Here is a 17318-nt window from a genome sequence, read left to right on the forward strand (position 1 = left end):
CAAAACGAACCGGTATTGATAAATAATAACGGTACCATACCGCTTATACCGTAAAGAAAGCATGATGCAGTCTCTGCTTTGCACAATTATTGTGTGGACAAAATTCTTATAATCACCGAAACATACATACCTACGCACATAATGTCATTGAAATAAAACATTGTTATTTTATAGTAAATTTATATAATACTCGATATATACACATAACAATAACCAGACCGCAGCGGTATTAGCCTGTAAGCTTCATCTCTTGTCTCCAAATCCGCAAAAACTAGTTAGTACTAAATGCTGGTCTTGCTGTTATTTTATTCTTGAAGATTATGGCTTGTTTCTTGATTATTGAGAACAGCACGTAATCGCACACATATAGACGGAACGAACGGCAACAAAGTAGGTGTAGACACTAAGACTTTCAGGTATTAAACGAATTACGCTTCGTATTAATAGGTAAGTAATATTTAAATGAATATATAATATTCTCTAACGTAAATACAAGATTACAATTGACATCAAATGTCATTGACGTACAGAAGTCATATACTTTTTTTTAATGACGCAAAATTGATACCAGCATAATGAAAATCAATCCCAATCAGTAAAAAGTCTTTAAACTTTTTTCATTTTAAGCGGGTTTTGAAGGAACAAGTTACTTAAATTCAATTGTAATCGTATTGTTTTAGGATAGTTTACTGCTGTTTTCGATCGTTACGACCTGTAAATAACAACAAATCAAATTTTAAATAAATTTATTTACCCTGTTTTTTGAAATACAATTTATCTACTGGTATACATTTTCGTATGCGTATATGATGAAATGTCTAAATAATGTCAAAAACGAGCTACGACGAAGTACACGTCTGCTTCGATCCAAGGCCAGCGGCCATCTGACTCGAAGAAGAATTTTGAGTGATGTCGTCAATGTATGGAAATTGTACGAAAGTTTACATTTGGGATTGAATTTCTGTGTTGTATTTGTGAGTAAAAATATAAGTAGATAATAATTTGCTAGTTTAGTTATCTAGCTTTCAAAATCACACAACAACTCAATTACTGTTAAAGGCAAAACTGTAATGCGTATTGCTCAAACGGAACTCCATATTTTGATTTTTGGATACTTTTAGGTCTTTTAGTGTCGATTTGTAGAGAATTACAGCAAATAAAAAAGCGGCCAAGTGCGAGTCGGACTCGCCCATGAAGGGTTCCGTATTTAGGCGATTTATGACGTATAAAAAAAAAACTACTTACTAGATCTCGTTCAAACCAATTTTCGGTGGAAGTTTACATGGTAATGTACATCATATATTTTTTTTAGTTTTATCATTCTCTTATTTTAGAAGTTACAGGGGGGGGGACACACATTTTACCACTTTGGAAGTGTCTCTCGCGCAAACTATTCAGTTTAGAAAAAAATGATATTAGAAACCTCAATATCATTTTTGAAGACCTATCCATAGATACCCCACACGTATGGGTTTGATGAAAAAAAAATTTTTGAGTTTCAGTTCGAAGTATGGGGAACCCCAAAAATTTATTGTTTTTTTTCTATTTTTGTGTGAAAATCTTAATGCGGTTCACAGAATACATCTACTTACCAAGTTTCAACAGTATAGTTCTTATAGTTTCGGAGAAAAGTGGCTGTGACATACGGACGGACAGACAGACGGACAGACGGACAGACGGACAGACAGACAGACAGACATGACGAATCTATAAGGGTTCCGTTTTTTACCCTTTGGGTACGGAACCCTAAAAATATTATGCCGTGAAGAGCCGGTACACGGCTTCTTCGTGAACAAATTTACGTATAATTTAATGCAGTTATTAAACATTTCTTGAACAAATTGATTGCACAAAGTGAGCTCTAAATCGAAAACGTCATATACCGTCCCCTTAATACAAGCTTTTGAGAAACGGGCCCCTAGTCTGAGAGCCACGCGCTATCGTGACCGCTGCTCATGCACTGTTAGTACTTGAAAATGGAGACCTATTAGGCTCTCTGCGCGGCGCGAGTAACTAAAAATACGTGAGTTAAACCGGTTTTTAGGGTTCCGTAGCCAAATGGCAAAAAACGGAACCCTTATAGATTCGTCATGTCTGTCTGTCTGTCCGTCTGTCTGTCCGTCTGTCTGTCCGTCTGTCTGTCCGTCCGTATGTCACAGCCACTTTTCTCCGAAACTATAAGAACTATACTGTTGAAACTTGGTAAGTAGATGTATTCTGTGAACCGCATTAAGATTTTCACACAAAAATAGAAAAAAAAACAATATATTTTTGGGGTTCCCCATACTTCGAACTGAAACTCAAAAAATTTTTTTTCATCAAACCCATACGTGTGGGGTATCTATGGATAGGTCTTCAAAAATGATATTGAGGTTTCTAATATCATTTTTTTCTAAACTGAATAGTTTGCGCGAGAGACACTTCCAAAGTGGTAAAATGTGTGTCCCCCCCCCCTAACTTCTAAAATTAGAGAATGATAAAACTAAAAAAAATATATGATGTACATTACCATGTAAACTTCCACCGAAAATTGGTTTGAACGAGATCTAGCAAGTAGTTTTTTTTTAATACGTCATAAATCGCCTAAATACGGAACCCTTCATGGGCGAGTCCGACTCGCACTTGGCCGCTTTTTTTTTCGTAAAGTTTTTTTTTTACCTGCATGAGATTGAAGCACATGGCGACTAGAGCCATTCCCAGCATGAGGTACAAGGAGCATACGATGAAGGAGGTCTCTATTCGCTGCGTGTACACCCGCTCGCCGGGCACGAAGTCGCCGAAACCGATGCTGCGGAGTGGGGAATCGCTTTAGTTTGATTCATCTGTGTTATGGTAAAAAGGTCGCGTACTTTTGGGCTAAAAGTAAAGTAAAAGTTCCTGCGCTGCGCTGTGATTGAGCTATAAGTTTGTATAATATTTTTTATAAGTTTGAGGTGGATTAAGCCATTCTTAAACTAGACTTCCCTTAGGGTGAATGACGTTCGGATTCAAGAAACGTCATATTTCATTTAAAATTTCTCGATAAAATTACCTTTTCGATAATTCCTGCAGTAGGTAATGCTAGTGCAGTCTGAATCCTTTACGCCTCAACACGCTACACGCACAAACAAAACAAAAGTCGATACTTTTCCCGTATGTTACTATAAAAAATATTTTACCTAGAAGATTCTGGTGAGGCGCGCAAGTTAGAAATGGTTTATGTCTAGGGTTTTTAAGAGCTAACTTTTGACGACCCAGTCTACAATGTCAAAACGTATGACGCCGTATAGCGTCATCTGCTTCTTTCTGGCTACAAATTTTCGCAATTACGCGTCATAGTCATAGTATTTACTTTGTGTAAGTTTAAACTAACCTGCTGAGCGAGATGAAACAGAAGTAGGCCCCGTCCAGCTGGTCCCACTTCTCCCACATGCCGAATATCATGGACCCGAACATTATGTACCTGCCACCCATACACCATCATTGAGATATATCTTCTTGTTAAAGATGAGCCACGCTACACCGGCCCGGAGCGTCCAGCGCTTCGTTTTCTATGGAAAGCGCCACGTGATCACCGATCGGCCGTCATAGAAAATGACATGTCGGACGCCTGGGCACGGGCACGGCCCGGTCTAGCATGAGTCATCCTTTCAGCTGTTAGAGAATGATAGCGTAATAGTCGATGCTGCGTCTTACGTAAGCGAATAACTCGCGAACGCGAAGCGAAGCGGCGCGGGGCGGCAGCGTTCGCGTTCGCGTTCGCAACGAGATCTTCCACGTATTAGGACACTTCTATAGGTATCAAAGGATTGATTCACCCCACGCCGCATCGCTTTGCTTCGCGGCGTGTTGTTCGCCTACGTAGTGATCGAGCGTGATCCGTACAATGAGCACCTGCAGTAAACGCCATCGGCCATATTTTTAACTCGCCAACAAACGTTCTAGCCTCTAAGATAACGAGTTCTCAAGTCGCGTTAACCTTTTTTCCCCCATTTGTGGAACAATAGGGGGGGGGGGATTAAATCGATGCGGGGCCATTTGAACTTTCTGTAAGCTCGCTCGATTCCATTATAAAAACGAATGCATTCAACCGTGAGAGACTTATTGGATTTCTAGATAGCGGCAGGGAGAACAACGTGTTTGAATAAAGATTAAACCGGCAGGTAACATTGTTGGATCGACCCAATTTAACAGTTTCTTATGGTATTCATCTGTTTTTTATACGACTTTGACGATCGTCTGGGTGATTGGCGTGCATCTCACCCTTGACTGTCATTTCGAGCCATCTTCAAGGTCGTATGAGATCAAAACCATAACAAGTTGTTAAATCTGAATAGGGCTCTTGGACACTTTCGTTTCGACACCACACCGTTTTGTAAAGGCCCTCTTTATTCTTCAAAAAGTGATGAGAATTAAAAAAAATATGTTGATTTGTGTTTATTTTTCAGTTTATAATTAAACTTTTTACTAACGCTTGGCCAATTATAACAGTGAACAGGCTTCGCTACCCACGTCGCTGGTAACCATGCACCTATGAAATTGGCAGTATATTAGTTTTTCACTTCACCTTGCTGACTTCGTGTTGACATATCCTTTTCTATAAATATGGAAATTTTACACATATTCGGAGTTGGGATTTTGTTATAAGGCAAGGCAACACATTGAATAATACCTTATCTATAATAGGATGGTGTGAAAGTTTTCGGAATTCTGTTTTCTGTTATTTGCAGTTAGGGTGGAGTATAAATAAATAAATATTATAGGACATTCTTACACAGATTGACTAAGTCCCACAGTAAGCTCAAGAAGGCTTCTGTTGTGGGTACTCAGACAACGATAAATATAATGTACAAATACATAAATACATAGAAAATACCCAAGACTCAGGAATAAATATCTGTGCTCGTCACATAAATAAATGCCCTTACCGGGATTCGAACCCAGGACCGCGGCTACACAGGCAGAGTCACTGTCACTACCCACTAGGCCAGGCCAGTCATCAAAAAGTTAAAATAAATATAATTAAAGCTTGTCTAGTTTTTTTGAAGGAAATAATATGTTATTGTAACTTGTCCATGTTTTGTAATATTTTGGGTTTGTGCAATACATACTTGATAATTATTAGATTTGGAACGATCCCTGGTAACCAAGCAGTTCATTATGAAATTTATTAGTTGCAATACTTTTAAAGAAACTTGTCTGCTTGCTGGAATGCTGGACTGTACATACCCGACCATGATGGCTACACACACGCTGATGGGCACGGTGATGGTCTGAGCGTCGAAGGTGACGTAGCTGAAGTCACTGGAGGCACTGTCAGGAGGCTCGGACCAGCGGCGCGGCGGCAGCGCGCGCGGGGCGCGGGGGACCGGCATGGAGGCGCTGCGCAGGTAGTCTGGCCTCCTGTACAAAAACCGGCCAAGTTAGAGTCGGACTCGCGTTCCAAGGGTTCCGTACATTAAGTCCGACTCACGCTTGACTGCACATTTCTAACAGGTTCTCCTGTCATCTATAGGTAAAGAACTAATTTTTGTATCTTTTTGAAAATATTAGACCCAGTAGTTTCGGAGATAAAGGGTAGGGAATGGTCGGACAGACAGACAGACAGACGCACGCGTGATCCTATAAGGGTTCCGTTTTTTTTCTTTTGAGGTACGGAACCCTAAAAATAGTCAATTTTTTAGTTTTAGATACATCTTAAAGGTGTTTGTTGCAGGTGTCCATGGGCTATGGTAATTGCTTATCATCAGGCTAACTTAGTCCAGTTTATACTCCCTGCAATATGAAAATTCATTACTAATTATTTTTGTAATTTTTCTTGAAATTCATGCTAAAACATTATGTTACCATTTCTCATATGTCCTTAAAATGAGTTATCTTACATATACCTCACTGTCATCATAAAACTATAACTGTCCCATTCCGCCTCCTAAAAGGCCACATTAAGCCATTTAAAGGATCCCATTGACCCATTTAAAGTGTTCAGAACGTCCATTAGGGGTCTTTAGGCCGATTAACCCAGAGACCCTAACCCTTGAACCGACAGATCGTTTTCCTTTTAGATGAAGCATGCATGAAAACTCGTGGTCACTACACATTGACGCTCTCATATATTAATTTTGCACGAGAGCGTTACCGCTTATTTTAGTTGCGCTCGCTTGTGAACTTTACTAATATTACTCGTACTCTAACTACGTATACCATAGTAAAATAAATAAATTAAATTAGTAAAGTTTAGTATGGGTTAGCACATTGTTACTGGTGTATTTTCAATAACCAGAAAGAAAGGCCAGGTCGAGAGCACCCTAAACCGGCGAGCGTGTATGAGGAATGTTATGAAAATAACGGAAGCGAAAGAGGTATGTCAGGATCGTAGCAAATGGAAATCCGTGGTCCGGGAAATAGGCCTGATTATATGTATGTATGTTCAATAAAAAGGAAGGAATGGAAAGTTTCGCACGCTTCTGGTATGGTTCGGTAGCTTAGTTGGTTAAGAGCGATCGGACCGGTGTTCCGAAAGCTTTATTCCTTTAATTTTAAAAATTGATAGTATCAACTAACAGTGTTGACCTACTAATTTTAAACCTCTACCCCACCATGCACATTTACCATGCCATGTGATTACCATGCTGCTGCAGGTATCCCAAATCTGGTGTAAATCCTGCTCCTGTAATAGGCCAGTAGGCCTAGTACAGGAGCGGCGCGACAGTATCTCGCCCGTGTGATTGGTAATCACATGATGCCTTCTATAGAAAACGAAGTGTCAGATGCCTAGACCCGGACCCGGACCGTTTTAGCGTGAGTTACTCTTAAAGCGGAGTCTGTCGGAAGTGGTCTTTGCTTGAGTCACTGGCCCGATTGTGTGATGTTCTTTTGTTAAGCTCTAACGCTTTCAAATAAGAATTAATCTGCGATTGGTCGTAATTTTGTGACGATTTTGTGGGGAAGATGAAAGAAAATTTATTGGTAAATGACGATAAGATTGAAATACTTATCCATAAGTAAAGGCAAAAACAAAAATACTGATTTTGTACAGCTTTGATACAGCTTTGGTATTGGCAAATCAGTATGGATAATATTCGAACTTGTGAACTCGGAACACTGGCACACCGATCACTTTAGCGAATGCTATTAGCTACCGAAGTTTGCCCAATCGCAGCGAAACATTTAAAGAAAATATTAATAAAGATGAGAATTGCTGATGCGTGAATTTGAATATTAGTACCACTACCACCAGTTTGACACTGACATAAACGCTTTCGAGAACGTAATTTACTTTCTATACATACATCTCGCTTGCCTTAATATGCGAGTACGGGCGAGATGTACAGAAAGTAAATTACGTTCTCGACGGCGTTTATGTCAGTGCCAAACTGATGGTAGCCGTATAGGTTCGTAGTAGGTATTCAACTCTGTGTAAATACTAAGATACCTATTGTAATTATAGCAAATTAAGATTGTTTAAATAATACCTAATAGGTTTATCTTTGTAAATTATACTTCAGCAGGCGTATTATGGATGTTTTATCCACGTTATAAAATAACTGTCACTTTTTAACAGATAGAAAGTGCATGACGGACACCGTTTTATCACGCTGTCACGTAGACAAGAACGACCATTATATCCGTAATACAGATTATAATTTATATATAGTACCTAGTGTGACTACTTAAAAACAGATCAAAATATATTTCCTAAAATAATTTGATTAGTTCTATATTGCAGCGGCCTGTATTACCGCTACAGTAGTGCATTACTGCCGGTTGAAGAGGTATCCTAACGTACATACTTATAGAGTTAAATTACATTTTAGTAATGATTACTAGAATAATATGACTTTTAATAGTCCCTCAGACCTAATTTACGGTATCGCGTTATATATAACAATGAAGTTAACGTAAGCTTTGTTACGTCTGTTGATGGAATTAAAGTTTCATTATAAAGAGCTGGCTTAAGCTTCATTAGATTAGCATTTAAATTGGACTATCAAGACTTTCTAAGTATAACCTAGTATCTGACATTTATGTTGGTAATATTATAAAGAGTAGCAACAAAGAGGTTTACCTATATGTGTGTGCGATTACTTAATGATTTCTACAAGTATGTGGGTAGAGCACCTACACAGGAAAAAACGTAGTTTATTTATAAACTAAATAATATTAGGTAGGTATATGTTTTTATGCTTACACTGAATACTTTGTAAATGAAAACATATATTATCATTAACTACATAAAATTGTGATATGAAAACCTGAAAAACCGGCCAAGTGCGAGTCGGTCTCGCGCACGGAGGGTTCCGCACCATCAACAAAAAATAGAGCAAAATAAGCAAAAAAACGGTCACCCATCCAAGTACTGACCCCGCCCGACGTTGCTTAACTTCGGTCAAAAATCACGTTTGTTGTATGGGAGCCCCACTTAAATCTTTATTTTATTCTGTTTTTAGGGTTCCGTAGCCAAATGGCAAAAAACGGAAACCTTATAGATTCGTCATGTCTGTCTGTCCGTCTGTCCGTCTGTCCGTCTGTCCGTCTGTCCGTCTGTCTGTCCGTCCGTATGTCACAGCCACTTTTCTCCGAAACTATAAGAACTATACTGTTGAAACTTGGTAAGTAGATGTATTCTGTAAACCGCATTAAGATTTTCACACAAAAATAGAAAAAAAACAATAAATTTTTGGGGTTCCCCATACTTCGAACTGAAACTCAAATTTTTTTTTCATCAAACCCATACGTGTGGGGTATCTATGGATAGGTCTTCAAAAATGATATTGACGTTCCTAATATCATTTTTTTCTAAACTGAATAGTTTGCGCGAGAGACACTTCCAAAGTGGTAAAATGTGTGTCCCCCCCCCCCCCCCTGTAACTTCTAAAATAAGAGAATGATAAAACTAAAAAAAATATATGATGTACATTACCATGTAAACTTCCACCGAAAATTGGTTTGAACGAGATCTAGTAAGTAGTTTTTTTTTATACGTCATAAATCGCCTAAATACGGAACCCTTCATGGGCGAGTCCGACTCGCACTTGGCCGCTTTTAGTATTTGTTGTTATATCGGCAACAGAAATACATCATCTATGAAAATTTCAACTGTCTAGCTATCACGGTTCGTGAGATACAGCCTGGTGACAGACGGACGGACGGACGGACGGACGGACAGCGTAGTCTTAGTAATAGGGCCCCGTTTTTACCCTTTGGGTACGGAACCCTAAAAACTGACAGTTCTACACTGTTTTAGAATAAAACAGTCATAATCTTCCAGTGAAAGACCCCAGTTAATTAAATATCAAGACAATGAGGACCTAAATACTAAGTAGGTACTCTAAACATATAATAAATTATGATTAAGTATAAAGTCCCTGTTTCATGGTAACGTAGAGATAATCTTATAATTATAATACCGTGACTTCTGAGACACTAGAATAATTATATTGATAAAATTAAAACGGACGAGTTTCGTTTTGTAGTTGACATGTTTCAATCATTATACCTGTCAAAATACTGGTCAAAATAACCTCAATTCAAAACACCTTAATTTTTTTTATTTTCTTTTTTCAGATACTAAAATAACAGTCTAATTATCCAATGTACTACCCAAAATGACAGATTTGTGGGACAAAATGGCGAAATGAAATGTTGTTTTGCTTAGCGAATTAACTGTTCGTTACTTCCAACAGATTCTTTTCTATTGTGTTTAACTTTAACTTACCCACATATCTAACTATAAGAAAAATCATGTTATTATAGTCCTACTCATAATAATTAAACATTAATGTAAACAACGACAAGGGGAATCCTGTTCCACCGTGATACAGTTCTTACTAGTACGGGGATCAGATGACGCTTACTCAATGTTTCATTGCATTTACCTTAAAAACTTATGTGCACAAGTTATTTACGTACAATGATAAGATCATCTTGTATCACTTATTATTTGTAAGCAGTTATGAGCTAAATGATGCTAAATAAAGTTATTTTATTTTATTTATTTATTATTTATATCTAGAGCATAAGGGTCGGTTGCACCAAACCGACTGTCACCGTTAAAGCGTCCGCTAAATTTTATTGTACGGTAAATAGTATATCATAGTTCACTCTGCTGAGCGATGTTAGTCAGTCCGTTAACTGTGGTTGGTACAACCGGCCCAGGTAGAGTTTAACATAGGTAACTCTTACCTCGCAAAATGATATGGATGCGGCATTGGTGGCCCATAGTCCGCAGTATCATCGGACTCGTACACAAACGGCGCCCGCCTTCTCCAGTGCTCTGGGCATTCGATGCTCTCGGCGTCGCTCAGCTCCAACTGAGAAAAAAAAACATTTAAAAAACTTGGTCCGGCTTAAGTGTAAGGCCTGAGTGGACGCTCGAGTTGGGCGTGCAGCGGGGCGTGGCGTGCGGCGTGCATGTTAAACAAATTAAAACGTATAGGTGCGGCCTTAGTGCACGCTGCTCAAATTACTCCTGACCCCGACGCCACGCTGCACGCCCCGCCGAACGCTCCGCTTCGAGCGTCTACTCAGGCCTTACACTAAGAGAGCTGGTAGCCTAGCGATAAGAGCGTGCAACTTTCAATCTGGTGGTTGCAGGTTCAAACCCCGGCTCGTACCCTATGAGTTTTTTGTGACTTATGTAGGTACGATAACTAGATATTCATTTGATATTTATATTTACCAGTCTTTTCACTCTTTTCGGTGAAGGAAAATATAGTGAGCAAACCGGACTAATCCCAGTAAAGCCTATATAGTTTCCCCTCTGGGTTGGTTTAGTCGCTTTCGTAAAAACTGGACACATTCATAAAGGAAGGAAATCTTCCTTTTCATGTTTACTCTAAAAATCATCTTTAAGATTCTTGGCCATATAGTCCATATTTCCCAAAAATAGTACAGACAGTTTAAAGCCTTATTAAAGCTACTTAGTCTGGTTTCCTGACGACGTTTTCCTTCACCGAAAAGCGACAGGTAAGTACCTAAATATCAAAAGCTATTTCATATTTAAGTTTATCGTATTTAAGTTCCACGAAACTCATTATTATTACCAAGTGAAGGATGGGTTCAAACCCGGCCCCGAAAATATAATTATGTTTTTTATTCGCGTTCGGTCCAAAGAAGACGGAAAAATAATCACCCCCATTAAATTCACTAGCAACGTGCTTTATCATTTCTGATCACGACTTCCCGCACACAGAGCAAATAGCCCTTATATTTATCAACTGACATAGAAAGCAGTTTGGAAAACCAATAGTCGGGTGAACTCGGGAAAAATATGCCATTTACCTCGTATTTCTCTCAAAATCATCATTACAAATTCAACCTTAATCTGCAAAGGGTGAGGTTGGTTTTCAAATGCTTTGTCAAGTATAGATAAGAGCTTGGGAAAGTTGGAATATATTCATGCTCTGGGCGACAAATCGGGCCTCAAATTTATTCTATTCGTTTGTTCCGCGGTCATTTTTCTATTTCGGCCACTGTTTATTTGGCGGTTTGCGTATTTGCTTTTCAACTGATCTACTTTGTACAGGATTTACATGGCATCGCTTTTAGCAGACTCCAACAAGAATCTTCGGCGGCCTGCATTTTGCAACCAGCTTTTATTAGTTTATTTCTATCGGTAAAAGTACCAACAACGCTTTTACGTTACACGTTGGATTTTGTTTCTAAAAGGGAAAAATAATAAACGATAATAGTTATTTGTACAACAAGAGATCAAAGTTTGATATTTCTTCGAGTGCTTATTTTGAGTCCCGTGCAAGCGAAAGATTCTATACTAGATTCACGAGCGTAGCGAGTGAATCTAATTTAGAATCTTGAGCGTAGTAAGGGACTCAAAAGCGCACGAGATGTAAATAACTTTGATCTCGTGTAGTTCACAAAACGACTGTGTACCAACATATGAAGCGTCCATACAAATGTCATTGTAGTCGTACCAAAATATATCGAAAGAGATTATTACCTGTTTTTACATAAATAAAACTGTTTCCGCTTGCATGCTTAATGGTGATAGATGCCCAACTAACCGCGCTATTGCGTCGTAAAGTTAATCTAATCCTTATTCAATAGTCAAAGAAGATTTTGGGGGGTATCTTTAAGTCATAACAAAACAAGTGCCGCGCGGGACAACGATAAAAAGGCTTCCCTTGTTTTATTAAATAAAGCATTAAATTATCGAAACTATTAAATAAATTCTAAAGAAAATGCTCTTTTTAAAAATATAAAGCTACTAGCTGAGGTACCCGGCTTCGCTCAGGGAGCTGACATGAGAATTGTGTGGTGGTTGTAATAAAAGTAACAACTTTAAAATATATTTAGGTTTTTTTTACTACAATACCTGTACCCACTTCTACGTACATTTTTTTTATTTCCAACTCGATAACAACCTACGACCCGTACCTATAGTTGACCGTGAGAAAAGCATAGGGAATAGGGATAACTGGAAGTGTTTGTCGAAAATCTCCTGAGATTATGAAGGCTTCGAATGGTCCAGAATATTCCACATTTGAAAGTGTTTCGGAATGTTCCACAATGATCTAGAATGTTCTCGAATATTCGACAACATTCCAGAATGTTCTGTAGCTCCACCCATACAAAAAAGGCTTTGAATGGGCCACAATGTTCCAGAATATTCCACAACATTCGAGAGTATTCTGGAATATTCCACAATGATCTGGGATGTTCTCAAACATTCGACAACATTCCAAAAAGTTCTGAAATATTGTAGAATGATCTCGAATACTCTCGAATGCTCTGGACTGCTCTAGAAATGTCTAGAGGGTGTAATTAACTTCAAAAGCACGCCCCTCAGGTAAAAACGGGAATCTTCTTCATGTAAAGACAAAAAAGGCTTCCAATAGTCCAAAATGTTCTAGAACATTACACAACATTTGAGTGTGTTCTGGAACGTTCCACAATGATCTGGCATCCTGGATTCTAGGCTATTTCTGAATATTCGACATCATTCCAGAATATTCCGGAATGTTCTTGAACATTCGAACCTCACGACGTTACCACAATAGGTAGCTATGATCTTACAAAAAACCTTTGAATAGTTCAGAATATTCCACAACATTCGAAAGTGTTCTGGAATATTCCATAATGATCTGGACGTTCTCAAATATTCGACAACATTCCAGAATGTTCTGAAATGCTGTGGAATGCTCTCGAATACTTTCGAATGTTCTTGAATGTTCCACAATGATCTGGAATGTTCTAGAATATTCGACAACGTTCCAAAATGTTCTGAAACGCTGTGGTATCTCGAATACTCTCAAATGGTCTGGACTGTTCTAGAAATGTCTAGCCTCCGAGACCCGAGACGGCTTCGAATGTTCCAGAATATTTCACAACATTCGAAAGTGTTCTGGAATGTTCCACGATGATCTAGAATGTCATCGAATAATCGACAACATTTCAGAATGTTCTGAAATGCTGTGGAACGCTCTCGAATACTCTCAAGTGGTCTGGACTGTTCCAGAAATGTTTAGCCTCCGAGGCGGCTTCGAATGTTCCAGAATATTCCACAACATTCGAAAGTGTTCTGGAATGTTCACAATAATCTAGAATGTTCTCGAATATTCGCTTACATTCCAGAATGTTCTGATATGCTGTGGAATGCTCTCGAATACTCTCGAATGTTCTGGACTTTTCTAGAAATATCTAGCCTCCGAGACCCGAGACACCTCACCAGGTACACATTTTTGTAGGTATATACTTCCCGATCTATTCTGAACTTTGTTTTATTAAGTTAAGGTTCTAAATTCAAAAACAAAAACAACTGCTTCTTGGTCTCAGAGGGCGAAACTTTCAGCCCTTATATCTTCAAAAGCACACCCTTCAGGTAAAAACGGAAAACTTCTTCATGGACGGCAGATAGCGGGCTACCACCCCATATAGCTTCCTTGATCGTATCGGGACTCATTTCTGAGTTTTAGCGGCACGCACATTGTACACTTTCTTTTATTATATACATTGATTAACAGGCCTCGGAGTATTTTTAGCACGGTAAGACTAAGGAGAGCTATGGAGTCTTTGTTAACATTAAAATTAAATTCATACTCATACTCATCCTCATTAATTAAGTTCGTCCGAATCGTTTTATAAATACTTAGACTACTTATATGTAATTAATTCTGTTTACATATATTTAATTAAATGTTATATTATAAAAAAGTAATAATATGTAAAGTGCGTCAACCAAATCTTGTCAGTAGTAAAAGGCGGCAAATTTGAAAAATCGCGGGTTAGCAACACTGTGTTCCAATAATTCCAAAATGCGTGTCATCTGTGTTTTATCTGTGGAATGTGGATCGTGAACGACAGCCGTCACCTTATTTGTTTTCATTTGGTTTTCATTCTGAATCGTTTCTGTTTCAAGAGATATTTCTGCTGTCACCATTAAATACCAATACATTAAATAAGAATAAGCAAAGCTAAGGGGCCTACAATGTACAATCATGCTCGTTGATGGTAAACATTACTAAAAATTGAGGTTATGACAAGTACATACTGGAAGAACTCTTTCGAACTTTTAAGATTATGTTCAGTTTTTTTGTTTTAGGGTTAAAAGGCATAAATAAAATTAAAACGTATGCCTAAATCTATCCAACAAGACCATAAATTGTGTCCTGGAAACCGTCCATAGGCCCACATGTCTAATATTTTCAGCAATCAGTTGTGACTATTTACTAAGATGCAATAGAATACTACAGAGTATTATGCTTGGTTGAAGTGACCCGGTAACATTGGTAACTTCATTATATTTTTTCAATTAATGACCCGAATTATAGTGTAAGCTAAAGTGACCCTTATCTTATTTACCTTTAAATTAAATAAACACCCAAATATCAGTTGTTTTATTTTTAATATGTAATCCTATTTTACAATATATACCAATCAAAAAAATTACACAGGTATGTCATATTCATCCAGAAGAGTACACTAATTTACATTAACAAGTGGCATATTATATTGTAAATAACAAATATATGCACTATCTAATTATCTGTATTTTGATATGATTTTATTTTAGTAAACTTAGAAGACATAGATAGGGAACAAAGAGAATATAAGCACTACGATAGGGAGTTGTTTTTGATATCTTCAAATTTGTTCATCATTTTGATTAACATTGTTTTAACATCGCTTTTAAATTGTCCGTCCGTTTCAAATTTTTTCAATAAACCGCGAGTGACAATTGACGTACGCAGGGCGCGCTCAGCGGAAAAAAAAATCTTTTGGTTCGATGTACATTGCTGCTTTTCTTAGCGCAATACTGCTCATTGAGTGTTGCCCTACTTTAGTTTGCTTTACATTGCTACTGACAAGATTTGGTTGACGGACTATATATGTGTATGTTAATATTATTATATTACCCATATTGCAGTGTCATCGCTCCAATATTTTATTTAAGTACTTAACGTACCTACATACTATAATTACTGTTAAGATAAGGAACTATACGTTGTCACTGGCCGCTTTAGATAATGCACTTAATGACATCATATGTCATGTATCAACATATTAAGACGTATGATTTGTTACTTCAATATATTCATTTAAGGCAAATTTCGGAATAAATTGCTGATTTCATTATGACGGATCCACAAATATCTGAAATTTTGCACTGGATTGTAATTAAGTACTTTTTTAAGTGATAGGCCACTTATGATTAAACCTCTTTACCTAAATATGTGTATGAGTAAATCAGATGTCACATTATGTCATGAATATATAGTTACGTATTTCGTTATTGTGATGATCGCTGATATTTATTAGGTCTAGAGCTGTACATAATTTACTTGTACTTAATTAATGAGGATGAGTATGAGTATGAACTTAATTTTAATGTTAACAAAGACTCCATAGCTCTCCTTAGTCTTACCGTGCTAAAAAAACTCCGAGGCCTGTTGATTAATAATACGTTGTCTACATCCAAAGTTATGATTTTTTTTATTGGGCTATGTCGCCACTCGGACACGCGAAAAACGGCAAATTTCGCGGTTTTTGGACGTTCAAATGCGATTTTGTCCGAAACAAATAATATTTAAGGTACAGTTGTACATTATTTTTAAAGTTTATAATACACTGAATGAAAATATATACATATCTAGTTTTTAAGTCCTATGGACTTCGAGTTTTAGCCGTGGGACAGCAAAAAATGCCTATTTGAAAATTGACCCTTTAAATAGTTTCCAGTTTATTATCTCTCAACCGCTGTCAACGCATGATGCGTATATATTACCTGACGTATCCTGATGACTCGTCTCCTGGTGAACCCTGGACAGCCGCGGCACAGGCACACCAATGCGTAGATACATTTGAACCATCGCGCCAAAAGCTCTCCTGCAGAAACATAACATTCCAGTTACTTTCATTTATATGTAAATAAAACCCGGCCATGTGTGTGAGCAAAGGCAAAGGGAAGGGGGTATATTAATATTATTTCATGTTTCCAAAATATGGCCCGCGAGCCTGCAAGTCCTGCCCGCGAAAAGAACGTGAAGGCCTGACTTTGGCGCTAGGGTCTAATTGTTTGGGGACCCCTGATTTACATCGTAGGAAAATTTAAAGTTAATAATTTGTAGGTATGTTCCACAGAGCACAGAGTTTATATTTATACATATGTAATAAGAGTTTAAACATGAAATAATCATAAGAATGTAGAATATCTAACTAAGGAACAATACAAATTATTATATGAAATATTTTTTGACTTGTTTATGTAGAATGTTTTTGGCTTGTTAATAAATCTTTCTATGAACTCATACACAAACGCATATTTAAATGACTTACCAACATTAGCGAGGTATAACAGGAACAGAGGCATTCCCAGCAGTGTGTACAGAATGGTGGTCACCTTGCCCCAACTCGTGCGTGGAGACAGATGCCCGTATCCTGCACAAGGAAACAGGCACAATTCTCTTAGTTTTTAAATCAAGAAAGCATGAGATGCCTGCATGAGTATGGGTTATGGGTGGAGAAAAGCTTGAGAGAGTAAGATAAATGACGCACACCTGGCACTAAATCGTGCAGAATGGAAGAAGAGAACAGGGAAGGCCGACCCCAAGTAAATGGGATAATGGTCTGGGAAGAAGAAGATGGGTTATGAGAGGTCGGTGAAGACAGAGACAAAGATAACCGAATGCCCTTTTGCATTCGTACCTATGGTTGTGATCACAGTGAGGGAATACAGGAAGGCTGACGAGAAAGACCACTGTCTTGAAGACCGGCCTCCGTCCCAGCCTCGTTTGACTGCGTGCACCACCTTGTCTTGATACTGCTGGATTGTGATGCTTATCCTGAAAATAAATACATTAAATTATAATTAGAATTGAGGAAAT

General features: G+C 37.9%; 1 protein-coding gene across 1 annotated transcript in view; it reads right to left on the minus strand.

The window, feature by feature from the left end:
• Positions 1-17318, minus strand: part of LOC134656904 (potassium channel subfamily K member 18) — a 30277-nt gene that overhangs the window by 3347 nt on the left and 9612 nt on the right. The window contains exons 4-10 of the mRNA XM_063512452.1: positions 17140-17276; positions 16771-16872; positions 16220-16320; positions 10162-10289; positions 5209-5382; positions 3353-3442; positions 2659-2788 (exon numbers count right to left, since the gene is read on the minus strand). Coding sequence (XP_063368522.1) covers positions 2659-2788; positions 3353-3442; positions 5209-5382; positions 10162-10289; positions 16220-16320; positions 16771-16872; positions 17140-17276 — 862 coding nt within the window. The remainder of the gene's footprint in view (positions 1-2658; positions 2789-3352; positions 3443-5208; positions 5383-10161; positions 10290-16219; positions 16321-16770; positions 16873-17139; positions 17277-17318) is intronic.

Source organism: Cydia amplana, chromosome 19 (assembly GCF_948474715.1).
Source record: "Cydia amplana chromosome 19, ilCydAmpl1.1, whole genome shotgun sequence".
NCBI classification, from domain to species: Eukaryota; Metazoa; Arthropoda; class Insecta; order Lepidoptera; family Tortricidae; genus Cydia; species Cydia amplana.